Here is a 27,950-nt window from a genome sequence, read left to right as displayed (position 1 = left end):
TATTATTATTATTACGTGGAACCGTTATGACACTTTAAATAAAGTCCACAAAAAGCTATAGCTCACCCCAGTATAATATAAATATAATATTTACTATAATATAATATTTACTGTTCCCCGGCCTTCTCCATGTGTCCACTCTTTTTTTTGCCTACCCGGGGTGTGTAGCTATAGAAGTATATTACATTGTGCCACGCAGCGTGTCACGGGACACAGTGGACGATCTCATTAGCAGCCCTGTAATTTCAGGCAGGCCTCAGTGCATTAGGGTACCCCTCCGCAGATTTTTAAACATCTTGATCGCACCTTGGATTTTTTTTCTGATAATGTCTGATTTTTTTTCTATTTGTGAAATCTGAATTCATGGGTTTTTATTAATGTACCTTAAAAAGCACGTGGATTTTTTTTTAACTGATAATTTCAAGTATTTGTAATATGGGGGTTTGTTTTGTTTTGCTGTGGGATCCTCACATTAAATAATAATATTAATAATAATAAAAGTAAAATAAAGATCAGTTCTTAAATAAGAAGGTTGTATTTATTGTCAGGAAGATCGTGTCAGTTATTATTTATTTATTTATTATTTTTCCTCTCTGACCTTCCTTAAGATGAATAGCTGTGGTTGGCAGAGGCGACCTCCGTGCCGGACAGCCCGCTGTTATCGCCACTGATCGCCAGGTGCATCAGCTGAAAGGCAACAGCAGCTTCCACTGGAGACAATACACAAAAGAGCGTGGAAACACAAGCACACACATACACACACTGCCTAAATTCATATGCATTTTTTTTCACAGTATATAACAAATGTCCACTGAGTCCACGGAGGGCATTTTATGGCATCAAAAAGGCGCATTATTTAATCCACCACACAATGTAATAATACTTCAATTGTGTTATTATCTGTATTATTATTGTTGTTGTTGTTGTTATTATTGCTATGATGGCAGGTCAGGCCTCAGTAAAATATCACTTTGGGCTGTCTGCTTTAGGTTGCCTGTCTGTGTGTTGTTATTGGACTGTGTGGAGCTCACTGTACTCTGCTCCAATAGCATCCCAATAGCAGTGAATGGAGGACTGGAAAAAAAAAGTGTAGCCATGCATGCAGGAGTGGGAGGATCTACTCGCTTCAATCTCGATCTCAGACTTTTGCAGCGACAGGGGCACAACCAACCAACCGTCTCTGTTACTTCCAAAGAGTTACTGCCGGGACATCCTACACACACACACTCATACACACACGCACACACACACACACACACACACATACTATACTATCTTTGGATTTGTTCTCAACTTTTACTTCTGCGCTTTTTTCCTTGGCGAGACTGTAATCCCGTGAAGACATTTTTCCAGACTTCTCCCGTCGGCTTAGGGGCGAGAAGATAAAGCTTCCTCGGTCCTCTTATCATAACAGGTGACTGTTCAGAGTTTCCACAGTTTCTTATTAGCTTTGTCTTCCTGCACGCTTCTCTGACACATCAGGGATTTACATAGCCAGCTTTTAACTGCCTTTACCTTTTAGCCATTGCGAGCACAAAGTCGAGTTTTTCCTCCTCACAGTTTAGTTTATTTTCCCCTTTCCTCCTCCGAGCTGCAGGCTGTATCCCACACGGATCTCAGACGGCTTCCTACACAGCATTTTTCCCCCTCCGATCAGCACTGTGTGCCCGGGATTTTCGTGTCACGTCTGACCGTATTCTTATGGATATTGCAACAGGTCTGGTGTCACTGGAGCGCCTCTCCGCGGGTGAACAGTCCGAGACGTGCATCATGCTAGACGGCATTAAAATAGAAGATCACCCCCTGCGATCGGGACAAGCCACACTCGGAGTTATGCTCGGTGAGTCTTCTTTTTCTGTTGTGTAAATTACTGTGATCTGCGCGATCAAACGCTCGCTTGTGTTTGGATGTCATTATAATATTTCATTTTCTTTTCTCTGCATGCGCCCACACTGCTGTTTATTTCCTGATATCAGTTCAAAAGTATGCAAAATCGACGAAAGGTCGCACTCATGTGTGCAAATGGATATAATAACAGATCCAGATAAAGAGAAATAGCCCCTTTAAAAAATGTCTCTCTATATATATTACTATTATTGTTGCAGTCTGGATGATGGCGTAATTCGGGCCTTATATGAAGAGTAAATAAAACCAATTACAACCCTGTTTCCTTTATAATAATATCTTAAACCTCAGCGGATTTCTTCAAACAGACTGGCAAAATCTGAAGTGATTTGGGGGCTTTTATCAGTTATCACTTATTGCAGTCCTTGATTCAGGCCTATTTCCTTTCTTTCTGACGGGAAACTCTTGTGCCTTTTCCCAGGGACTGAATGTCATCACAGATCCGTGTGTGAAGGATGCCAGCGTCCCATCTCCGACCGCTTCTTGATGAGAGTCAACGATTCCTCGTGGCATGAAGAGTGTTTGCAGTGCACCGTGTGTCAACAGCCCCTCACCAACAGCTGTTACTTCAGAGAAAGGAAACTTTACTGCAAACACGACTACCAACAGTAAGCACAGTTTCCGGGAAGGACTTTTCGCTTTCCCTCCCTCTCTGTCTCACTTTCTCTCTCTCCCTCTCTCTCTTTGTGTGCATTTATTCGCATTGTTTTGGTGATTCAGTGATTTTTTTAAAATCATTTTTTTCAAAAATGGGTACATTGGGTGGTTTCTGTTGACCTGACCCAGAGGCCTCCTGTGCGCAAAAGTGCACCTGAAACGTCATTCAGCTGTAGTATGAAATGCTATTTGAATTTTTAAAAAGATGTAACCGTGGAAATAAGGAGACTTAAACTAACCTGTTGCCATCGCTTCTTCCTCCGTTGGTTTATATTTACTTCATGTAAAATGCATATTTAAAAAAGAGAAAACGGAATTAAACCAAATGTCTTTTCGTTGTTAAGAAAAAATATATATATATATTTAATATTATAAGAGTGCTCAGACTCGCACTCGGGCTGCTCGCATTAGCGGTCATATATTATTGTCGTGTACTTGGCTTTATTATTGTCACACTGGCCCACGATATTTCCACGTTTGTCTCTTCGCAGCGGATGCATTTATAGCAAAAAGATGCGATCCCACTCAGGCCCGAGAATATGCAGGCGTGGTGCAGTCTTGATTTTTATTTTTTCCGCTTATTGTCATACATTTTCACTTTACCAGCAGCCGCATCAGAGTTTTTCAAATATGGAAAACGTAGTCTGAGACTACGGCGCTCTTACGATTTATTTTCCGATCAGCTCCTTCATTCTTTAAATCACTTTTTTTTCATTGATGTAATCAGATTTTACTAGTTAAAATAATAATATAATAATAATATCATTATTACCGTTTTAAGTTATTCCAACTCTTCTTATTCGTATTTGGTTTATTAGAAATGCGTGGCAGGTATTTAACAGTTTATTGAAAAGCAATATGCGCAAAATATTGCACAGAATTACACCAACCTGCAAAGCTGAGGTTATAATTAAAAGTTCGGCCATGTGCAAAATCGCGATTCGAAGTGCATAGATAAAATTATATATAAATGCATGTATAAATCTGGTGTAGTCATTAAATTTTCAGCTTTTCCAAATATCTAAACAATAATGATAATAATAATAATAATGATTACAATAAAAAAAAATGGCTGTAAGTTAAATTGCTATACTGCGGCATTACATCAGCAGACTGAGTGCAGATTGTTCATCTGGACATTTGCTTGAGAAAATAAAACACCATAATTATTATTACAGCTAATGCTCATATATATATATTTTAAAACAAAGGAGAATTGTATTTATTTTTTGTGCAATTAGACTAGTACAGTCTTAAAACTACAAGGAATTGTCCCATTGTTTTTTTTAATTAAAAGCTACAATAGCTTTATGTTTTAATTCAGGCATAAGACAGAAATCATTTTAAAAAATGTAAGTTAAATTGCAGGTGTTAAATTTTTCCCATGCAAACACTTAAAGCAGGACGAGCATTCACTGTGAAGCAGAATAAATTAGTGAATGGAATCAGTAAATTATAACAAACCAGCAGAGATGGCAGATATAGGGAAGCAAATAGTGAGCTTAAATAACACAAGTATTACAATAGTGAGGGTTGCTGTTTGGCCTATGAGGACCCTGGGGTGGCCTGTGTTTCTCATTGCATGAGCGCTTTTCATGCTTGTCACTAAATTTTCAGCTTTTTGTGTCCGGCCTTTTTAACAATTCTACTTCGATTACCGGGACATTATGGCTCTCTGTTAGATACCGTGCAAGCAACAAAGAGTTACATCTATTGCCATGCGTGCCATTCATCCAGCTCTGTGACAGGAGTGTAGTCGGCTGATAACAATGGAAAATTCATAGCAGTAACTAGGGGATACCAGAGTCACGGCGTCACGGCTCAGAGGTGCCTGGAAGTTGAGACAGTCCGGCAGGGAGCGAGAGGGAGAGAGAGAGGGAGAAGGGATCTCTTTCTCATGCCTGCTTCAGCGTTGTCCATTTGGAGAATTTCTGAAATGAATTCGGTGTGTGTAAAAAGAAGAGATAAAGACAGACGTGCCAAGACTGGCAGGCTCTGTCTGCCTGCCTGATAGTGTCTACTGCCTGGCGTTTAGTTTCTGATATGCTCTTGAGGAACCATATTTGGAATATAGCTGACCATTTCCCTCTTTTTCCCTCTCTGCCTGGTGAGCTTGTGTGGCAAAGCTGATCACTGCAGCCAAACGCAACAACCTGCTGGGTGCCGTCCTGCTCTCACACGCTATTATTCATCACGTCTTTTATTCTTCTCCCACCTCCTTTTTTGTTTGTTTGTTTGTTTGTTTTAACTCCTCCCAGGTTTGGTTTTGGTCTTTGACACCGACACAAGTATAGTCCCTGCCTTTTTTTTCTTTTTCTTTTTTTAACGTTGTTTATTGATGGGATACTTAAAGATGTAATTGGCACCTTTTTGACTTTTATGACATCCATTTAAGATGCATTTCTCAGCCCACAAACTGCTTTGGACTGCGAAGAGAGCTCCTAGCCATACAGAGGTCTACGTGCCTAATAACATTCCTACAGCAACTGATTCATGCCCCGTAATCAGCTCTCACTAGCTATAATAAATCAAGGAATTGGCAAGCAGTCTTTTTTCACACCTTTGGAACAGGTTTAAGTGCAGACAGGGGAAAACAATTGTGTACTGTATTATTAAAACTCCCACCAACCCAGTTCAACACAACCTGCTCCATATAGTGCAATTATATAGTAACAAGATTGGATTTTATTAGTCTTTTTCCCATATGTTGGCTTTGAGAGTGTATGCACGAGTGTGTGTAACTGACCTGTGCTCGCCATTATCTGTTTTGTTATTTCTTTTGAATGAGGAATATTTTTGATGGTATTAAGAGTCCTAAAGAGGCTGTCGCCATGTGAGGTAAAATGAAAAATTAAATGTAATGTATTTAGGACAGCAAGTAAGAATATTTTGAGGGCAAAGAGCTGTCAGTTGGACGAGAGGTGTAGTCGTGGAGGAGCAACAAGCTCAAACGAGACACGCGGTATGTGAAAGGTAGTGTGGAATCGGGCCAATCCGACCGAGTTTGTTGTGCCCTGGTGTTCGGAGGTCAATTATACATCATTAGAAAGAGAGAGATCTTTTCCCCAAGGGGGGGGGGGGGGGGGGGCTTTTCTTCTAGCCGAGCAGATGCTTTGAAAGCAGCCGTGTAATAAGGCTTATCATTTGAACCCAAGTGTTGGACAACACCCCTGTAATGGACTGTCTTGTTAGAAACTGCCATAGGCTCCATCTACAAAACATAACATTAACTAACTATATTATACACCACGCCGCCTACTTTTGGGTGCCGCTGATGCATAAAAAACCTCTCATTTCATAGTGGATTTTTTTTTCCTCATGCTCTATAAACTTTTATTGTCTAGCAACATGTTATTTTAAAATGTTCCATTTGTAAGCCATCCAAATACATCAGCCTGCATATTTCTTTTTTTTTAATCTTTTACCTCACGTGCTGGAGGCTAAATTTAATTCAGGTCACGGTAGTATGAGCAGTAGAAAAACACAGCGGTGATGAAGCCATAAAAGAAGAGCTCCCAAAACTGGTCTTACCTCCCATGTATTCCAGGACGATCCCCCGGTGTGCTGAGAGGTGCTTTTTAGAACAGTTTGGAGCGCCCTCCTGTGAAATTGTTGTTTTTTAATTAGCCGTGCTTGGGACGCAGCAGCGGCAGCAGTGTGTGTGTGTGTGTGTGTGTGCCGGATAGATGCTGACGGCTGGGTTTCTGTGTTAGCTCACCCATTTTGTGTGCGTGTGTGTGTTTTACACTCACAAGGACACTCCCGTGTGGCCTGGCACTTGTGAACACTCACTATATGGATAGCAAACATTTAAAAAATAAAGAAATAAAAATAATTTTTTGTGCTGCCAGCGCAGCTGGGTAGTTTTGCAGTTAAAGACTGTCCTTGTGTATTTTAAAGTGCTTCACAGGCAGCTCTGCAGGCAGATGCGAGTGTGTATTACTGTTTTTTGTGTGTGGAAGGCTTCCTTAACTTTCTATTCCTTAATTCTGCCTAAAAAGGATAAAAATGTGTCTTTAGCTGCTGCTCTTGGGTAAATAAGAGAGGACCTCTACGGAGAGACAATTCTAATGTTAGAAACACAAAACTGGATAATATTGCTTCAGCTTGCTGGGATTTTTTAGTGCTCGGCAAGGAGCTAGCTGAAGCTGGCCCGTTCCTCTGCAAGGAAGTATTGGGTTTTATGTCAACATGGCTCGGCCTGTCCCAGCAGCATACTAGGATGCATCATCTGTCATCTCATGGTTTACTAACTGTGCACCCCACCCCGCCCCCGAAACACATTTAGACCATTAAAAAGACCTGTTAAAGTGTGTTTATTTGCATCACTACCAGCATCTGTGGGTTTTTTCTTCTTCTTTTGTTGTCCTTTCTAGTTCCCATAAAGTGTGATATTTAATTTTTCCGTGAGCTCTACATGTTAAAAAACAAAGGTGTTGTACGTTTTTAAGTTACATCCATAAAGAGTTCACTGGCTTTGTCTGCCAGTGGCTTTCTGACATTATCAGTAAATATCAAGTTCAAGTATTTTGTTATCAAATCGAGTGATGTCATTGATCTTCCTGTTTCTAAAGGCATTTCCCCCCAGTGTTTTAGTTCTCCCTGGGTGCAGGGGATGAGTAGTGTGTGTGTATGTGTGTGTGTGTGTGTAGCAACAGTTGGAGCACAAAGCACTTTGCAGGACGCTATGGGAAGCCACAGAGGCTCAGCCACGGTAATGCCCATCACCACTTTAGAGGCCAGACTGGTGGCAAGGGATGTGGAAAGAGGTCTCTGTGGCTTTGTGTGGGGGGGCTGTTGTGCAGGGGAGGAGAAGGATCTGCAGAGGGATCTGCCTGGTGTGCTCACATTACACTGGATGATAGCAGAGGGGTGCAGAGGAACTCAGGCGTGCAATTTGTTGGTAGCCACAATTTAACCTCATCTCCTAAAGCCAGCAGTTAGGCAGCCAGTGGGACATGTCAGTCAGTCGGGAATGCTAATCAGCGACGGTCGAGAGAAAGCCCTCGACTCGGCGATGCAGGGATTTTCATTACCGGTTCCAAGTCCTCGGGCCTTCAGGTTTATTTTCACAGCGTGACAACTCTTCATAACAAAAAGTACGACAACCACAAACCATTAAATGCAATTTACAAATTAGATTTTGGCTAAATCAGTGAAATACTGTAATGGCCTCCTTAAAGTAGCCAGCCGAAAAAATACACACGCTCAGCAAATGTTTTCAATTTTGATTTCCCAGATTACATGTTTAAATCAGGACAGCAAGCATTTTCAGTAGCCGGATTTTTGCAGCTACTATAATGACTTATTTTTAAAGGACGCATCGTTTTCCACGTGCCACTGAGAGGGTGACAGTTCCTAATTATTAGCAACACTTCTGATTACATTTCAGATCTTTTCATCTTTTGTCTGGTTTTATAGCCTGGAAATAGGCCACACTTGTTCCTTCAGGCTGGCAGGTCGAACGGGCATGAGAAATTGAGACATGGCCTCTGCTGCTGGCTCGTGATATTGCCGCTGGCCCCAACTGTGTATATGTGATCCCACTCTGGAATGTTTTTCCAACACGTAGGCTTTTCACAGATACACTAGAGAGGACTGGCATCATAGTGGCAAGTGCTGCATTCAGACTGTTGTGTGCCCAAGGCTTACTCTCACACTCACGTCACACATTCTAGCTCTACATGGGAATGGGCAGAGCAGTGTGTTTGTCTACATACACCCCACGTTTTTTTGTTTTTTTTTGTGAGGGTGTGGGCGCATGTGCATGGGCACTTGCTTCCTCTCTCTCAGCCCCTTTCTGTCTTTTGTCTTTAATCTAAGCAAGATCCACTGCCTCTCATTCACACTGCGTTGTAAAAGACACATTTCAGCACCTCGTCATGTTATGTTGGTCCTTTGAATTACAGCAGTGTAGATTTATTTATTTATTTTTATTTATTTATTTGCACAGATGCATCATAACACATTTCATTGTCTTCTTTTTAACCCTTTTAATCTTCATCAAATGAGATTAGCCCCCAAATACCGGTATTCCTGCCCAAAGTGACTGACAGAGATTTGCACTTTTATCATTAAGTGTGACACTAAGCTGGTCGGAGCTTTGTTTTGAATGGAGGGCCTGACGGAAACGGGGGCTCCTAATCCTTTTATTTGTGTCAGGCCTAGAAAAAGGGAAGAATGGGGCCGGGGTGGGATTGGGCTACAGAATGCCGTGGCCCTTAGTCCCCTCAAGACCCGAGCTACACAGCCAAGTGAGCATGAGAGTCATCTTATGTGGTCTGTGCACTCGAGTAGACACACACTCACACACAGGGGCACGCATTTTTGCATCTGCAGGACAGCATGTTTCAAAGTTTGCACCAGCATCTGCGCACAGTACAAACCACACGCGGGATTTTCTCCTACCTATGCACACAATCAGAGATAGATACACACAGACACGTACCTGCGTGTGTACCTATCTCTGTGAATCTGAGCAGATACACACACGGAGCGTGTACCTGCTCAGATTCACAGCAAGCATGAGTCCTGCCTACAAGTGCATAAATTCCAGTAGCAGGAGGTTCAGTCTAGGATGAGATTAATAAAGTTTGCCAGTTCCCTGGTCGAGGTCCAGTGCAAGGCTTTTGTCTGCAGCTCACATCGGGTTGTGGGGCTTCGGCTCCTTTTGTGTGTGCACCCTTGTGGTAATCCATCTCCAGCAGGAGTCCCCTGGGGCACTTTATTTACTCATTCAACTGTTTGGAAGTCTGTTAGACTGCAGATCAGATGCAGTGAGACCAATGTGATTACTTTAACCAGCACTTGCAGATTCCTGCCCAGCATCTTCTCTCACCCTGAACTGGTTTTGCTCTGCAGGTGGGAGGGAAGGTCCACACTGGCTCATCCTCCCCTGTCTGTCCTGTTTACCGGCATGGTTTTAGGGCCTGTCCAATATCGTCTGTTATGAAAATCCTGCATTAGATATTGAACCTCCTGTGCCCACACACCGTACAGCTGATAAATCCTTTATTATCTTTGTGTATCTGACTTTGCTTTTCCTTTTTTTCTCTCCCTTGCATCTCAAAAATACAACCTTTAAAAACTGATGGCTTCCTGAATTTTTTTTGCTCTCTCAGTACGTCGTAATTCAGCACCCATAGCAAGTGTGGTGTCACAGTGTAAAAACTAACATCTATGTTTTATTGCAAACAGTGAAATGGATTTGGTTATCCATCCATCAACATAAACCCAGAGCTATGTATTTGGGGCTAACCCCCATGTTAAACCACTGCAGGCTGTCAGGGCTCTCTGAATTTACTCCTCGTGTCTTCCCCTTGGCGTGGCTGGGGAATATGGTTGCGATCAGCTGCCAGCACCGGCATCTAGAGCGAGAGCTCCCTAAACTTGCTGTTTAGAACCGGCCGCTGATTGGTGATGGCTGTCTTGGCAAGAAAAATAACTCCGTATGAAAACAGTGCAGATTGGATTTCTATGCGTCTGACTCACTCCCGTCCTCTCTGACTGGCCCCCCCACGGCAAGCCAGCATGATTTGTGCATGAGGTCCCGTGACCTATAGAAGCTTCAAAAAGCAGCGAGGGGAAATATTTGGATGATCCTGATGGGGGAGTGGAGACACGGGAGGGAGGCAGAGATGATGGGGGGGCTTGGTAAGAGCAGGGTTAAGCGATGTAAGGCAAGGCAGATGTGGAGAATCTGCAGTGCAGCCGTTATGAAAAGGGAGTGTGTGTGTGTGTGGGTGTGGGGGGGGGGGGGGGGGGGGGGGGGATGATTCTGGGCTCTTAGCACCCATTAAAATCTCCACTGTCCTTTAGGAGAGAGCCAGTGTGTTCTGCTTAAAAAACGTGTCAAACAGGGAGGTAAAAGTGCACAGTGGGTTGGAAAGGGCTGAATAGACGAGGCGTTTTATGATCAGGTACCGTGCCGTGATACTGATCGTTTGTAACCCCCCACCCCCCCGCTGTACACCCCCGATCCCTTCTTTTCTCCCTTTACCTTTCCTCTGCTGGTTGGATATTAATATTTCCCAGAAAGTTGCTACAATACATCTTCCTGGGAATTTCCATGTCTCCAAAGCGCTGAAAAATGATCCGGTGTCTATGAAAGAGATGGATAAGGGGATACAACATTTTTTTAAAAAAATAAGATAGTTGTCTTTGTCTTTTTTTTTGCACGTGTGATTTTCTAGTTGTGTCTGAATGGAAATTTCTATATTGCCACCTCGATAAGAAAAATGCGTTGCTGCAGGTGAAGGCAGAGTTGTTTGCTCGATTCATCTAAATTTTCCTCCTCTGGCGCGCGGTATTGTTTGATTCCACCTCTTGGCCTCATAGCACATTATTTATGCGCAGAATTTGCCTCTGGGGGCAGCTCGCTGGAAACCCCGTTGAACAGAAATAGCTGTAGTAGGCTGAGGCTCAAACCCAAACTCAGCAGTTAAAAAAGCAAATCTGTGCTCCAAGGCCGCCCCAATCAGTCTTTGGCCTCTGTGCTTGTCGCTGCCTCCTCCTGAGAGTAGGTGGGTTGACTGACCACCCCCCCCCCCCAGGGTTTCTGTCTGCCTTAACGCTGGCCCTGCAGGCCCAGCATCACAGGGGGAGCGCTGTCCCAGCCCCCAGGCCAGATTTGTGATCTGAAACCAGAGCTCCATCGTTGTGTTGTGATCCCAGCTGGAGAGACAGCGCCGGGTCTGAGTTGGAGCCCTCTCGCAGTGTGCAGCCGGGGTCACTGGTGGCCTCTCGGCCTTCAGCACTCATCAATCCACCGTGCTTCTGCAAAGCACCAAGCGAGACTGAAATATTTATTGACCCCTCGTCTTTCAGTTATTCTAAGTTTCTGTCTCACAACAAATACTGCAGAAAAGAATTATTGATGAGGTCATGTAACTAATTGCATCTAGCTTAAGACAGACTGTGAATAGTAGATGAATGCTGCAAATGACTTGTAGCATCAGTAGCATCACACTGTTAAAATTCCTTCCTTTATGTCCATGTAACCGTAGCTGCTTTCACTCAAAGTCTTTATTATGGGAAGAAACCAGAAAAATTACGACTTAAGAAAAATGCCACTTTGAGTGTTTGTGGTGTGAAATGTTTATCTCATTGTATCTGATGGGTTCCAGCTCTATAGTGCATTTAGTGATGTTTCTTTGTATTCCTGTTTGAAAGTGCTTGCATGTGTGTAGCTGTACGTGCGCATCCCATGCCTGAGTCTGTCTGTCAGCCAATCACCAGACATGCTGTTGGCAGGCGATCCACTCTTTGGATTCTCCTTTTTGGTCGTGCAGCTCTGGAGGTGCAAAAAGTGGTGCATGCCACCCAAACCACCAGCTACTTACGCCCCCCCCCCAATTCTCTATCATCAGCCGAGCAGCCCTCTCTCTGCTCTCCAAGCTCTCCTTTTCCTGGGCCCCAGAATCTGGGCTGTGGCCTGTGGATGAGTGCTACATCCTGGCTGTCAGCACAGGGGTTAGCTGGGGATTGGCCTGTGGTGGAAGTGCAGTATCAGGCCCTGTCTGTCAGCTCCTCGTTCGACTTCCTCCCGCCCCTCGGCACAGGCCGCCGTCAGTGGCACAAACATACGTTGAGCTGTGACTGACTCGGATCTCAGGCTTGAAAATGAAAGCATCACCCTCAGAATAGGCATATTCATAGCCCTGCCAATGAAAAAGGGGCTGTTTAAGTGCTCGGGTGTTGTGTTTTTAAACAGACCACGAAAAGCTTTGACAGATGGTTTACCATTTCACCCAGGATTTGATTTCAGGTACTTTCAACCGTTTCTCTCCGACTTCCGAAGAATGACCGCTCACCCACGGCATGCATGCGAATACAGATGCAACTTCAATGCAACCATTTTCTTCCCAGAAAGGTCCGTTCCCTTTTGTCAGACTAATTTAAGAAAAAAATAAGTTCGCGCTGGATTTTTGTGTAAGTCCTGCGAGTTTTGTGCGTGGACTCTTAACTTCACTCTGTCTTTGCATCCCATTATCTCATACGCACACAGGTACGTGCATGCTTCCACACACATGGACACACATCTGTAGCACACATGGTCGCAGATGGGCCTACACATGTCAGAGGATTTGCGACTATAATCAGATTAATTGGTCCATCTCTCCTTGGAAACATCACATATACACTTTGAGGCCTCTGGTAGCTTTCAGCTGGATGCTGCTTACACTAACCAGAAGCCAGGCAGCATGCACAAGGTTAGAGAGGTCACAGCACACTCTCTGGCATCAACATCGCTTTATGGCTTACATGTTAGAAAAATTATTATGGCACTTACAGCCTTGTTCTGTCTGACAGAGAAGGAATTTCTATCTAATACTCTTGAGGGTTCCAGACTTTCTTTACTCTCTTTTAGTTAAATTTGACTCGGAGAAACCTTTTTTTTTTTTAACAACATAAACATCAAGGTTTGTGTTGCTTGGCAGAACCTTCAACCTCCACAAAGACAGTGGCAAAACATGTTTGGCCATTGGAACGAATACTATAAGTGCATTAACCATAATCCTTATTAACATTCGCCAAGCTGCATGCAGTTTCACCTCCTCAGTACACTGTGTATGTTTTTCTTGTTTCCCACAAGTATGTCTATGTGAGGGTCTATCTACACACAGCCATTCATGATTTTATTATAGGTTTTAGCTTCACCACAATTTATACATTGGAATAAGTAGTTCTCACTGTGTCTCTTTCTCCATTTCAAATTTCGCCATCTCCTCGGAACTACATAGACTTGTGCTCACGTGTATTTTAGTCGTCATTATTGTGTCTGTGGGCAACTTGGGTCATCTTTCCTGGCAAAAAAATACTGTCATGTCATTGTGCTGTAGGGTGGTGATGTCCATCCAGTGATTAAAAAGATCCACATACTGAATCATCAATACTTAATAGAGGTTTGATGTTAACACAAACACAAAAAAACATATCTTAAGTACGGTGGCCTCAATGTGCAAAACTGACCACAGGATACCATTTTAGAATAAGAATTTGTTTTCCTAACAAAAGATATTTGCAAAACTACACAATGTTTGCATTGCAAGGCTGTTTCACTAAACAAAAACAAAAAAAACAATAAAATTTCGGCATGCCAAAAGGCTTCATCTTTTTTATTTTCTACTTCCTTGCGTTTTCCAAAATGCCAACATTTCTAGATTAACATGTGAGAAAGCTGATTTCATTTCTGTTGTTTTTTAGCTTAAAAATATCAAAATATGTCATTTGTTTGAATCATTGCAGTCTGATGATAATGCAAATGGATACAAATTCACTTGTAGCACTTTTGTAACTGATTAACTTTCACCTGTATCATTGGAAGAGGGCGGGGCAAATTTCCCTGCCTGGATTGGTCGAGTTGAACCACCTCCAGGCATGCATCCTTGTTAGACAGAGATGTGGGGCACAGTATATGCATCAGAAACAGTTTGTTAAACTACATATTATCAGGTATATAATTTTGTCAGATATTCCAGACAGCAAAGTTAAGACAACAAACACTGGGAATACTGGAAATTCCAGCTGTTCTAGATTGCGTCATTGGTGTTTTTGTGCTCAGCTGGGATTCTCAGTCTGTCTTTGGCAGATTTTTCCTGTGCCGAGTCACATATTTTTAAATAAAACAATGATTTTTAGTTTGATGATATTTATTTTTCTTTTTATTTATTTATTTTTATCTGTGTTTTTGTTGTGTTTTGCATCTAAGGGCTGCTGTAGGACAAATGACTAGAATCAGTGATGATGACTGGCACAAATTTCTCAAAGGTATGAATAAATCATTTTAAAGTTAGCTAAAGGTAACCATAAAATTGGTTGGAAAGCTAATGCTAATGGATGCAAAGTCGTAATAGGGAGCTAAAATGGAAAAACGGTTAAAATACTTGGTAAAAGCAGTAATTAAATTGCTGAAATGACCACATATCCAGTTTAAAGGTAATTCAAACGAACATATTTAGAATGGGGCAGGTTCATCTTGAAGTTCATCTAACAGGCTGTGTGAGTAGAACAGAAAACCAGTCATAACTGCTGCTTTTGTAGTAGAAACAGTGTTTATGCACATGCACGCTGACTTCCAGCCAAAAGTCAGAATCGTGCATGAATTTTCTTTCGTGTTATTTATATTATCCAGCCTTAAATATCAGCGGGATGAGGTTAACCAAATCACAAACACAAAGACGGTGTTAGGTAAGCCGTCAGTCACGAACAGAGTAAATTAACCTTCACATACTTCCCCGCAATTGTCCAAATTCTGCCCGTCTGCTCTGCTTTATGTGGTAAACCTAGCTCTGCTGGCACTTAAAATGAGCGAAGCAACCCATAAAAAAAGTATTTTGCAAATTCTGTTTCGCCCGGCTCTGTTTTTTTCACACATTCTGGCATTAATAAGTTCTGACACACCCTAAACAATCACCCTCTCAAAGAGTACATCTAGCGGGGAGCGGTGGTTTGGTGTCCAGGGGAAGCCTGTGGTTCTGGAGCCAGAGAAGGAGTCGTGCCCTGCCGTCCCACAGAGATGACAGGAAGATAAGAAAGAGAGGTGGCCTCTCCACACAAAAACATCCCACCAGGAACTAACCTAACCTGGGGCAGAGATGGAGGGCTTCAGGACTCATGTCAAAATCTATCCATACTGCAAGAAAAGTTGCAGGAAAAAAAAACAAAACATTGACTTCTTTGGCAAAATCAGGATTCCTTGAAGAATGTTGACTCAGACTGTTAGTCATCCAGAAGAATCTGAATTTCCTCTAAGAGCTTCTTGTGGTATCAAAATATCTATTCTACAACAGCATGCCTCTGTATGTCACAACTTTGGCTTTGCGGTATGACTTCCCTTAACCAACAGCCACAGAACTAAAGAGGGGAGAAAAAACTAAGCACAAGCGACAGACTCTTGGCAGACACGGGCCCTGCAGTTATAACTTAGAAAACTGCTTATAGTTTGCAATATTTGAGAAGGTGAAGTGAAGAGGTAGCCGTTTCTCCTAGACGATGCGTAATGAGGGAACCGTAGGGAAGGAGAAGCAGTGAGCGGTTTCTGGAAGCGGCACTAACACAGGGATCAGGAGCATTAAAAGAGATTTACACTCTCAGCTCTTAAACAGTTTTCTTTTGCTCAATGGTTTCTCTTTCACAGATATTTCAAGGAAGTAATAAACTGCACTGACAAGCATTCGAGTGTCTTTGAAACATCCCTCATGGGCAACAGAGCTCTATCACTTCCATCACAGTGACTTGGCTCTGCGTTGTTGTTTCTGTAGCAGTCAGCTTGTTTCTGTCTGTTAACAGCATTTGGCCTCTCTCGGATATTATGATCAGCTTGTTGTTGTTTATATCGAAGAAATGTTGCGACAACCAAGTATGATACCTCAAGCGCCGTGCTTTCCCCCCCGAGGGTAACCCGGTTCAACATTTATCTCATTGTGAGTGGTGCTTTTTTGCCGTGTGGTTTCAGCCTACAGACTGTTTGTCTTGACAGTTAAATTCTTTTGAAGCTGACTGCATGGTCCAGAATGAGGCCCTGCACAGTGTAAGATGTCATACTCCCACTGTGCTGACCAACATGCTCTGTGGGCCTTGATGTGCCCATAACATTTAATGGTACTTTGGCAAATGCTAATGGAAACTCTTACGTTGCAGAGTAATCACATTTCCCTTCACTCTGGTTGTGCTTTTTTTTTTACCATAATTATTTGTTTGCATCTTCGATATAGTTTGAACTCATGGTGGAGAGAGAAAAGTGGGGAAAAATATGAATTATCTGCTAATTATTAAGAATAAAGGTGGGGATGAATAAACTTGCAGCAGGTACGTAGAGCCGCTGTCTTAATGTCGCTCTGGCTTTGATGCTGGGAGCCAGCGAGGCACTGTGAGGGAGGAAGAGCGGGGAAGGTCATGCCGTGGCACGTACATGTCTCAGTGTGGGATGAGGAAACATCTCGACCTCGCACAGGTTCAAGAAGAAAGAGCCTGCTTTTGATTAGTTACTCTGATCTACAGCGATAAACAATTCCTGTGGTCTCCTGCGCACAGAGACATCACTGGCAACAATTGCGTATTCACGGGTGGTTTGCGTTTTTGCATGTATGCTCAGACATGCAGGGTTCAAATGTGTGTGCTTTTGTGTTTAAAATGACCCCCCACGCCCACCCTTGCTTCAACAACGAAAAAATCTGTATCTTACCAAAAATGGCATATAATTTGGTTTTCCTAGTCAGATATGGAAATGGAGTAATGGGATGTTCTGATGGTCTAGAACAGGGATGTCAAAGTCATTGTACAACCCACTGTGATCTTAAGTGGGCAGGGCGAGTGAAATTCCCTTCACTATCAGTGTAAAGTTTGATTACACATTTAATCCCTGGGCTAACACAAAAAGAAGAAGTGCAATTTCAACAACTGTCTTTCATTTATTTTAATGCATGATAAGAAATGCTGCTTTGGGTTTAAAATGTAACAAAAAAGTAAGAAATGTGTAAAATTACAGAAAAGTTTTGTCTGTCCCGTAATTATAAAATGGAATTTTTTTGACAGTATTTTTTTTTTACTGTGAACCCACAGTAAAAGTCATAAAGTTCTATAGTATATAGTAAAAAAACCTAGAAGCCTTCTGTTATTTAATTATATATTACTCACTGATATTGCTGTAGTATGAATGGGAGCTTTTTAACAATAGGAAAAGCTGTAAAATGTATAAAAACACAGTTAAAATTGAAAAGTCTTCAGATATTTCAAAGCCGTCCAGTGGGCCAGATTGGAGTATTTGATGGGCAAATTTTGGCCCCCAGGCCGTATGTTTGACACCCCTGATCTAGAAGGGCATGGGAGCTGTGATTTGCAATCCAGAGGTTTTGTGGTTATTTTGCTAAGTGTATAGATAGTCACATGTTTACATAGTGGGGTAGATTTAAAAAAACAAAACAGAACAAAAACATGCAAGATGTCGTTTAACGCCAGATCTACAGTCCACAAGAATCCAAAGCTATCAGCAGAAACCAGAAGGTTTCAAACATTTCACTAAGAGAGTCTGTTGTCCTCTTTGCCCTTGCTGGTAACTGTCAAGTTTATCTGTTGCTGTACTTCCGCGCAGAGGCCTGGCATCGAGCCTCAGCGTGATAAAAACGTCTTCAGGAGGTAAGTGTTTATGGTGAGGATCCATAAGGTTAGCAGGATCAAAGCTTCGCTGTAAGAACATTAAGCGAAGAAACAAGAATAATAAACAAAACAGTCGGTTAGTCATCCAATCAGATTTATGATATGCAGAAACCATGTCAGTGAGAGGCAGATTTCTATTAGTCTCTTCTTTATTGCTGAGAAAAAAAAACACACAACAAAAACAGGCCGCTCGAGTAAATTGTAGAACAATTGCACCGTGGAGGAGAGGAAAGCATTTGAGATTTCACACCACAAATATACATAAGATCCTTTTTTGGCCATTTATATTGCTCTTGGGTTATTTTCTTTCTCTTTGCCAGGGATTGAAATGAGACACTGATTGGATGAAAACTGTGTTTGACTTTTTCAATCTCTATGAATTTCTGAGTATGCTGGGAGGGAAATGCTCACCAGCCCTCTGCCTGTCTTACGAGGAAGAGTATTTTAGCGTCAGACAAGAACCTTGTGTGTGACTCAGCGCAGGCTCCGGCTCTTTCTTTCATCGACGGGGAATGGCTGATTGGGTTGACTGTTGTAGCTGGATTTCTTCCCCTTGAATCCCCCACCTCGGTGCACGCTTTAGTGCCAGATTATACTTAGGGTAAAGTAAAAGTAAATAAATATCACTTTTTTTTAGACCTATAGGGAGTTAAATGACAGGGTGTTTTTCTTTTTATGCTTTTTTTTTTTTTTTTTTACTTGCTCACATTCAAACTGGGTTTTGGAGTTTAGCTGTGTTGCGAGGACTTGCTGCAGTGGCCACGGACACGTCTTTATTTGTGTTCCCTTTGGTAGCTTCTGCCTCACTGAAACCTGTCAGACTCTCGAAGGAATGGGAGTGGTGTACCACTCGGGCCTGCCATTCTCGTCCTGCCGAGTCATTTGCTTGCGGCTAAAGCTTTAAGTGGGAATTATTACAGGGAAGATAAGTATGGAGATAAGCCGGTCCTTGCCTGCAAGATGTATGAGGTGTCTGGACATGGCGAGAGGTGCACCTGACCTGGAAATGAATGGTGCGAAGGTGCAAGTGCAGCACATGAACCTCTTTTTTCACTCAGTCCCTGTTTTGTATGTACATACCCCCAGATCATGACACAGGCACTAGGAGGTGCAGGCAGTTATATTTTGAGGGGATTATGAGACTTTATGTGGTGTTTAGGTTAAAATAATAAAGCTATAGGGAATGTATAATTATTATTAATGTGGAAAAGAAGGAGAAGGGGGTTTAAGCTTCAGAGTCATCATTTTTTTTATTGTTAATATTTTATTAGGATCCTCCCTTTGACTGAGAATAAAACTGCAGTCCTCTCCCTGCAATATCTCCTGTTAATATCAGTACAGCTTGATTCATAAGAGCAGGTTATGAATCAAGCTGAATCAAGAATCAAGAATATTAACTTCAGGAAACAAAGCATAGTAAGTTTGATATGATAGCATTTACCTGACTATAAATAGACTAATGTTTTGGTCAGTACTGAGTTTAATTTAGGGGACACTGGAATAAGATGTGCAGCAAGTAAAAAAAAAAACATTTACATTTCCAGTCCTGGGTGGAACTCACGTCTAAAAATGTATTTTCGCTAAACTCTGAACAAATCACACTCTCACAATTGTAGGTTTCACTCCTCTGCTCGCTCTCTTTTTTCAGAAAAAAAGTGATTAGGTTGCAGCTTCGCAGAGGTGTGTGTGTGTGGGAGAAACATTCCTCCTGCTTGGTATGGTAATTCACAGCTCCGGGGTCTCTACCAGCCTTTGTGTTTTCTTTTTTTTTTCTCCCCCCAAGTTTCTATCTAGCGTTGCCTTCCCTCCGTCAGGTGAACCCGCGGCCTCTCACGATTTTTATTTATTAGACGACCCCTCACATGTAAAAAATGACAACGCTGACATGTTACAGTCGGCCGGCGCTTTCACGCATCGAGGAGAGGGCTTTGTTAAACACCCCAGCAAATTTGAGCTTTAAATTTGATGACACTTTACATGCCAGAGGAGCTCGCTCATTGGACAGCTGCCAAGACACTAAAGAGAATCCAGGCCAGATGATTATGATCAAAGCAAAGTACTCAGAGGATGATTTTATATTTACCTATCTCTATCACTTTTTTTTCTTTACAAATCCCTTCAATCCGTGGTGAAACTTGTTGTGTGCAGCACTTCACTACTTGGATCATTTTCTCTTACTCATCTGCCAATATTGCCTTTTTTCTTCTTCTCCGTCTTCTTCTTCTCTAAATCTCTTTGCTAAGAATCATTGTCAGGTAGCCAGCTGATGTCCAGAAGTGATCACCTGCTGTTATGATTGAAGCGAGTAGTAATGGTTGGACTCGCCACACAAAGAGTTATAGGTGGTCGGTCAGCTTGTCAGTCAGGCTGGGTGGTTTTTTAATCATTTCATCTTTGCCGAGGGGCTCTCCCGAGACCCCTGCAACGTTTAGCACACTGCGGCTCAGGACCCGAGGGCTTGTCTAAGCCCTGCCTGTATCCGAGCTGCCATTATTAGCTCTGCTCTCCAGAGCACAGCGCTCATCTCTCCCCTGAGAGGGCGGCTGAGAAATGAAGCGCGCTGGCTAGGCGCGGCAGCGGAGGGCCAATAGCCCGACATGGAACAGTAATTACTCCATTGATATTCCGCACACAATAACACTGTCATCTCTCATTTGCATAACCCCGCTCAGCTCGCCACAGCAGATGAATGCATATGATCTTGTCAGGAGGCTGCAAGAGTTTAGACGCTGTGCGATTGGAGGGGTTTCTTCACATCCTTTTAGGTGCCCGTTTTGTTTCAAACACACAGGATAAACTGTTTGATTATGATTAAGTTTGCAGATTGAAAGAGGAAACCACCTTTCTATCGCTCTGTGTAAACAGAGCTTTGTGGCTCAGCTGTCTTTGTGTTACCAGAACATAAACAACAAAACGGGGAGAAGAGGCAGCGGCGTATCACGTTTGCAACAGTGTGTTCACGGATGCCAGTCTGCCGGGGGAGAATGAGAGCGTGTCGAGGGGGTGGGGTGTCAGTGGATGTCATAGGGCCCTGTCTCAGTTCTTGGTTAATGGCCATTGGTCATAGGCTGTCTCCCCTTTATTTCTTTTGCTCTCCTGCTCTATCCTCCCAGGTCTCCCACTGGAGCAGCGCCCTCAGGCACCGCATCATTTATTGCTGTCAGGAGTCACAGTGGCGAGGAGGTGGGGGAGAGAAGCGGGGCGAGTGGAAGGGGGGTGGCGGTGGGTTGCAGGAGGAAAGGGAGACAGGGAGAAGATGTGCTGCAGAGAGAATCCAGTGGAGGCAACGGGTAGAGGCAGGCACGCTAGACTGTCAAATCTCAGCCTTTGAATATTTAATGGAGCCTGGAGTGTTTATTTAGTTAGCCTGTCGATTTTTACCGCTCTGTCAATAGCGGCTCCCGTGTAGCCTGCTGATGATCTTTAGTGTCTCTTCCCCCAGGAGAGGCTAGGCACTAAATGCAATTATGGATTTTCCTGCACCGCAATGTGTTTGATATTTTTACTGATCTAATTTGCAATCTGGTAGTTTATTGTTTGGCATTTTAGTGGCGCTCAAGTGGCGAGGCAAATTTGATTTCCCCTCATAATTCTTTATAACTTCATTAATGCTGTTAGCACATTGGCACAGATCTTAAATAAAGCTAGAGAATCATCCCATGGATGAATGCATTCCTCATTTTATTGTCTCCGTGCCCCATTCTTTTTACAGATTCGGGTCCTAATTAAAAATCATCCTAGTGGTGTACTGTCTGTGTGAAATATGAAATCATAATCGGATTTGAATGGCTCCCTTCACAGAGCCCTGCGCGTTCAACCGTGTGCCTAGATCTGTTGTGGGCAGAAGGAAACAGAATCAAAACAACTTACTTTTGGTGGCGTTCAGCATCTTCTGAGACAAATGAGGGTATTAGCTACAGAGCAACAAAACTAACCGAGGCAAAATAATGTGGGTGATTGTCTCCGAGAGACAGTGCGGCTCCGCGGCTTTTCTGTAGAGCCGTAGGATTTCTAGGCCTATGACGGATGTGTTAGTTAGAGGGGGCAGCATTAGCTGTAATGCTGTTAGCATGTAGCCGTGTGAGTGATGTGCTAGTTAGATGCCCAGCAGTAGCGCTAATGGTGTTACCGTGTTGAGCCTTCAGAGGGATGCAATCGGTTAGGCTGTGATGGATGAGTGTCGTGCTGCAGAGGCCTGCAAGCCTCCTCATTCGCCAGCCTGTCAGCTTCTTAAGTGGACGTGCACAATTAGCGCTGAAATCAGAGACTACTTAATCTGATAGCAGGCTTAACGTTCAGTAGGAGAAATTGCTCATCTAGCTCGTGAGTGAATGGTGAGTGAATGATGGGCTCTAAAGGAAAGAAAAAAAAGAAGAAGACTCAAAGCAGTGTAAGCGAGAAGGGGGCTGATATGCATCTCTCTCATTCAGAATTCCTGCAAATGTACAGTAAGCTGTGCATTGCACTGAAACCCGGTCTCACCCAGGAAAACATTGATACCGGAGAGCTTAGAAGCGCTTCACTTTAGAATTTAGCAATCTGTTATCACTGTTCTTCGTCCCTGTTGATTGACTGACAAACAGACGCCGTTTGGTGTCGTCGGAAGCACAAGACACATTCCACTTCACAGGTAATGAACAGGGCACATATTGTAGTCAAATACACTTAAGCGTGGGACACGGTCATACATCAGTGAGTTTCCAAAACAAACATGGGGAATTATCAAAGGTAGCTCTCCCCCTATCAGTCATTTTATATCAACAGAACTTGTTCTCACTTGGCCCCGTGCTGTGCACAGAAACATATAGCTGTCATTACCGGCCAGATTATTAGCTAGACTCAGCTGTTCCTGTGATTAAAGCAACCGCATATTAGATTATTATATATTTGTTATACAGTATTCGATCTCATTTCAGACAATGACGTCTCAAAAAGAAATGTGTTTGAAAATTTCTTTATTGGATTAGAAAACTGTTGTTTTTGGCCAAGCGCGGCTCTTGCCCTCTTGTCAATCTGCCCGATTTTTTTTTCTCACTTATTTACAAATGTCACATTTATATATATTTACGTGATTTTTTTTCCAGATAACATGAATGTGCTCTACCTGCTAGCTATAGATTGCTGCCAGCGTTTCCTATGATTGACAAAATCATTTGGGTGAAACTCTTAACATGTGTAACCTTTATACACCAACTTAGACACAGTTCTTGTGGAATCACTCCAATTGCACAGACTTTTATTTTGAAAAAGAATTTACCACCCCCCCCCCCCCCCCCCCCAAGTCTCTAACTGAGAATTGTCATCAAATCTATTGTGACTTTTGCACTTCCCCGCTTGCATCACTTGTAGTTTCAGAGGAACACAGACCCCCTCGGCCAGATCTTAATGACACAAGCACACATGAGAGATGTTTGTACTCCAGCCGTGTATAGAATTCATTGTCCTTATCAGCTCAGATGAGACAGGGAGCGAGACTAAGGAGGATTTCTCTCGGAGCAGAAAATGTCATTTCTCTGTAATAGTTTATGATTCATCCTCCACCTTTGACTAAATAATGAGGGATGACAATTAGAGCAGGCCATGGGAGTAGAAATCAAAGGGCTTAGATTCCCCTTGGCAGAGTCAGGCCTGTCTGAGTGTGCTCCGAGCAAACAGGATCCAGATGTCGGCGTCTGTGCTGCCATAGGCTGCTGCTGCTGCTGCCATAGCCACACAACGGGGTCTTTCTGCCAGCTAGCTAGTCGGCCAATCTCTCAACCTCCATGCTTGCAAACATGACAGGAGACTCTCCCAGTGAGAGCCTGGGACAGAGGCCCCCACTCCAAATAAAAGAATTCCAGCTCACAGAGCCAAGGGCTGCAAAGTATCATTTCTTCACGCTGTGATTTATCTAACCTTCAGTTTGTGTCTCTATCCCCTCTTTGTCTTTCCTTGTTCTTTAGTTTGTGTCTCTCCCTGCCTACTGTGCATCAGGGTGGAGGCAAAATTTAAAAAAAGGTCATGGACATAAACAGGCGCATTTTAGTAGGTGCACTTTAGCTGTTGTGAATCTGCTGAAAGAGTGCCAATTTTGTGCTTTAATCCTCAGACTTTTATTTTCCCCCATTCCCTTAAAAAATAATCAAATAAAAGCAAAACAAACAGCCAAGAGATAGTAAGGTGATTTAATGTGTCTGTTTGTGGACAGGAGGGAGTGAAATCAAGGGGCAGCGTGTTGTCACTCAGCGCGGACGCTGAATCAATGGTTCGATGCGGCAGAGAAAAGGCCGGCCGAGCACTATTGATATGTTTAACAAATTAGTCCTGATGACGGCAGGTGTGATTGTGAGCGCGGTCCTGGGGTCAGCTCGTCATATGGTGGCTAACAGACACGATATTGCCGCGTGTCCTGATCTCTCCATTCCCTCACAATGGCATTAGGGGCACCCCAGGGAAATAAAGAGTCCCACTCCCCTATTCCCAGTGCTCTTCAAATTAACTCCCCAGAAGGTTAAGCTCCCTGATTCATAATTATTCAAGCCCACCACCGCCACCAACAGCCCTCTCCACAGCCACTTCACAACCCTTCTCTTTATTTCTCTCTCTCTTTCTCTCCCTGACACTTCTCCTGAGTGGCACTTGGGTTTTTTTTCTTTCTTTTTTTTTGTGGGAAAGCCCAGGAATTAGATTAACTAAGCCTGACCTGTGAAACGCACAGCCAGATGACGGGAGCAGGATTGGACTTGATCTCTGCCTGTCTAGCTGTCTCTCTATTCAATCTAGCTGTCTGTCTCTCATATAGTGTGTTATTGCTTGTGAGCGTCCCTATGGATGAGACATTTTCAGCCGCAGCTTTTCTGCAATTGCATATATGGCTCTCGGAGGAGCGGCCAGTGTCAAGAGTACATCTCACTTGCATGGGCTTGATTTGAATGATGTGAAGTGCGATTGGCTTTCAGCTCTCCCTTTGTGGGCTTGTGACAGTCTCGGCGCTGGTCTGCTCATTAAATAAGTGCCAGCGTAGAGAACAAAACACAGCACAGAAAGGAGGGTGTTTCCACCAACTGGAAATAGAACGGCGAAACCGCCCACTCTATTATTGCAGTTGAAGGTTCTCTGCTCTGAGAGTACTATTTTATTAATATCGGCGATCATGAGAGGAATGTTGGCAGTCAAAAGTGATACACTTCCCCACACACATGCTGATATATATCAATATACACGCAATGAAATTGCTCCATGGTTTTTGATGTATTTGCTTGTTCTGAGTTCACTTAGGCCCCAAAACCCTCAATGTTGTATAGCTAACAAATTTTGTTCCAATGATTCGCCTCACCTCTGCAATTTGATTGGCTCGACACAGCTTCTGAGGCCATGCAGATATCAACTGTTGATAGTTGCCACAGTTCTCAATCAGTGTAGATCCTCTGTGGAGGAGCTGCCTGCCTCTAAAGTCAATTGGGTTCCTGTGGAGGACGAGGTAACGTAATGAGGGACCTCTCTGACTGAGAGCTTTGCTTCTTTTTTCTACAATCACGTAATTAATCTCCTGATTCTACTACTCATCATGTCACGACAGATAGGTTTATGGCCGGTGTATAATGGTGAAGTGCTTCCTGCGTGCCTTTTGTTTTGGACAGCGGTTAGAAAAACCCATTCTTTTACAGCCTGCAGAGGGTTATGTGCAAAACAACACTCCCTTTGGGCTCTATTAGGAGACAAAAAGGAAACACACACACACACTTCTCAAGCAGGTACCCTAATAATATGTTGGCAATTTAGATAATGACTGGGAGTGAGATAAACTGAAGTGTGTGTTACAGGTAATTGGATCTGTGGTGGTGGCTACCTAAATATCTATGGTGTTCTATACTGTGAGCTGGTTCTTCAGCCTACAAGTGAGCACTAGGTGATAGATTGCCAGTGATAAGTACTATAAGGTTTTCCAGCATACTGTAGGCGCTAATAATGGCTGATTTAGGATATTTTAGTTGCCCACACCTATCGTCATCATGAGAGCCTCAAGAAAATCAGAGCTGACTCTGGAAATCCGGCTCTGAGTGAGGCAGGCTCTACATCATTTCTCCTCAGATCCCCGGCTCTTGTGAGCACTTCCAGTTAGTCGGAGGATGACAAATACAACAACCGGGACTGTCAGAATGATCAAGTTGAGAGAGTTTGTTTCTCCGAGGTGAAGCCTAGAAAAGTTGGAGCCATAATGAGAGTTGTCAAGCTTGTGAGGTGAAGCGTGAGAGTATAGAAGGCGGTGGGAGCGTCACAAGGGTGCCTTTGGGGGAATGGTGGGCTGGATCTCCTTGGCCTTTAAAGAGATTACCTTGGCAGTGTAAGGAGCAAGTCTACCCAAAGGGTTTAGGGAGCGATAGGCCAACCAGCCCATTACCAATACTGCAGAGGACCCTCACAAGCTTCATTAATAATCTGATGATGAATCACTACTTTAATTGGGCATTTATAGCTGTTGCCTGATCCCCAGTCCTATCTTCTCATCTCAGTTCTTAATGGGCTGGTAGTTTGTTTTTATTTCATGCGATTTTTTTTTTTTCAATTCATTCATTAAGTTTTCTTATTTCATGCAAAGCGGGATGGATAAATAGGAGTCATGACTAATGTGATGCCTCTTTATAGAAGCATTCTTTTAGCTCAAAATTGTTCAATTACAACCTTTGTTTGGATACGTCCATATGGTTCAAAGTAGTGTCTGTTTTTAAGACTACACGCAGGGTCAGATTTCTCCCACTCTTAATTAGATGAGGGGATGGTGTAATTAAATCAAATTCATTATCCTCAGCTCTAGAAATCAAGAGGCTCTATTGGAAATAAGGTTAGGCTCCCCCTCATCCATCATGCCCTAACTAACCAATTTACAGGCCAGCCTTTTGCATGAGGCATTATTACCTTGTCATAAACACTTACCTTTAAAATCCTCGAATCAAGCCGTGATATGCTAAGCTTTTATCGCATTAGTTTGTGCTACTGTGTCAGCCTCTTTCTGCCTAAGATAAAGTAGGCTCCCAATAATTGTATTAGCCACATAAGGCGAAGACAGTGCAAACGACTGCTATTTAAAGCTGGCTGATAATTCCGTATAATTAAGACATAGTACAGTTCCTCACTCAGAAGAGGGACTGAGGGCTTTTCTGTGGTGAAACAATGAAAAACAGAACAGGGCTCTTTGTGAGGTGTTTTTTTTTTTTTTTAGGTTTAAAGCAAAAGAGGCTCCACCACCAGAAAAAAAAATCAGTCCAGCCTCACATTTATCTGTGAAGAATTTTACCTTTAGTCGAGTCTGCTGCTTCAGTTGCATGCAGAGTCTAATATTGTTAACTTGGCCACAGCGCCTCACTCCTGCAGCTGCGAGTCGCTCCGCATCCATTGTCTAGAAAACACAAAAAGCCACCATCACGATTATTCCGATGAGCCATACATCATACGGGCCGTCTTTCATAACGCCGATGTGGAAAAATGATTAAAACGCTCTCTTTTAATAAACTGTCGCGGCGCTGTTTCCCGGCTGATGTCTTTGCATATTCACACCAGATTAGCTCAGGTTTAGCATGTGAATGGTATCTTAAGGATGTGAGAATGCTGTTACTTAAAATTTATAACAGTCCACCATAGGGCCACAAGTCCTTTTAAATGCCACTCAGTGGTGGAGCCATATTCTGAAACACATGAGGCCTGTCCTCTGATCTGTGTTGGAAAGTGAATTAGTAAGCTCCATTCTAAAGCTGGTGATAGCAACGGGCTGAGAGCAGTGATTTGTTGGCAGCGTATATTACAGCCCACGGTCAGGGAGGGAGGGATCAGAAAAAGTGTGTGTGTGTGTGTGTGTGAAGGATAGGACAGGGGGCCTTATCACTCAGTGTTTACTCACAGTAAATTGAGTTGAAATAATAGTCTTTCTCTGAGGCCAAACAATGGTGCAGGCTGCAGGCCGAGGACCCAGGCTGGTGCAGAGCTGGCCCGCGCCACTTCAAAATGAAAGGCTGAGCCTGGGGCCATGGGGAGAAGAAGGGGTAGGGTGGGTGGCGGGGGGGAAGCAGGGGTGGATCTCCTTTATGTGGACAGCTACACCAGTCGCAGAGCAGGCACCCTCTGACAGGCACCTGGGTAGGACAACAGGGAGAACTGAGAGAAGCGTGGAGCTGGGAGGAGATGTGGAGGGAATGGTAAATATGGTAAATGGCCTGTATTTATATAGCGCTTTACTAGTCCCTAAGGACCCCAAAGCG

At 43.2% G+C, this 27,950-nt stretch overlaps 1 protein-coding gene and 1 long non-coding RNA gene across 5 annotated transcripts in view; one reads left to right on the top strand and one right to left on the bottom strand.

The window, feature by feature from the left end:
* Positions 1-27,950, top strand: part of lmx1bb (LIM homeobox transcription factor 1, beta b) — a 53,625-nt gene that overhangs the window by 3,379 nt on the left and 22,296 nt on the right. For 3 of the 4 annotated variants that reach the window (XM_086313679.1, XM_086313677.1, XM_086313678.1), the window contains exons 3-5: positions 609-1,414; positions 1,718-1,840; positions 2,327-2,513. In XM_086313679.1, coding sequence (XP_086169805.1) covers positions 1,771-1,840; positions 2,327-2,513 — 257 coding nt within the window. In that variant the 5' untranslated portion in view covers positions 609-1,414; positions 1,718-1,770. The other variant, XM_086313676.1, reaches the window with a different exon arrangement.
* On the bottom strand, positions 534-27,049 carry LOC147317065 (uncharacterized). Its single transcript, XR_015131804.1, has 3 exons — positions 26,993-27,049; positions 25,034-25,163; positions 534-710 (listed from the first exon to the last, which is right to left on the bottom strand). It is a non-coding gene; the product is annotated as an uncharacterized LOC147317065 (long non-coding RNA).

The sequence above is a fragment of the Aulonocara sp. 'chitande type north' Nkhata Bay genome, linkage group LG12, assembly GCF_057382095.1.
Source record: "Aulonocara sp. 'chitande type north' Nkhata Bay isolate Kocher_YH1m ecotype deep benthic linkage group LG12, A_spYH_male_GT1.1, whole genome shotgun sequence".
Lineage (NCBI taxonomy): Eukaryota > Metazoa > Chordata > Actinopteri > Cichliformes > Cichlidae > Aulonocara > Aulonocara sp. 'chitande type north' Nkhata Bay.
The sequence above is the reverse complement of the archived record's forward strand: the minus strand, read 5'-3'. Positions and strand labels throughout refer to the sequence as shown.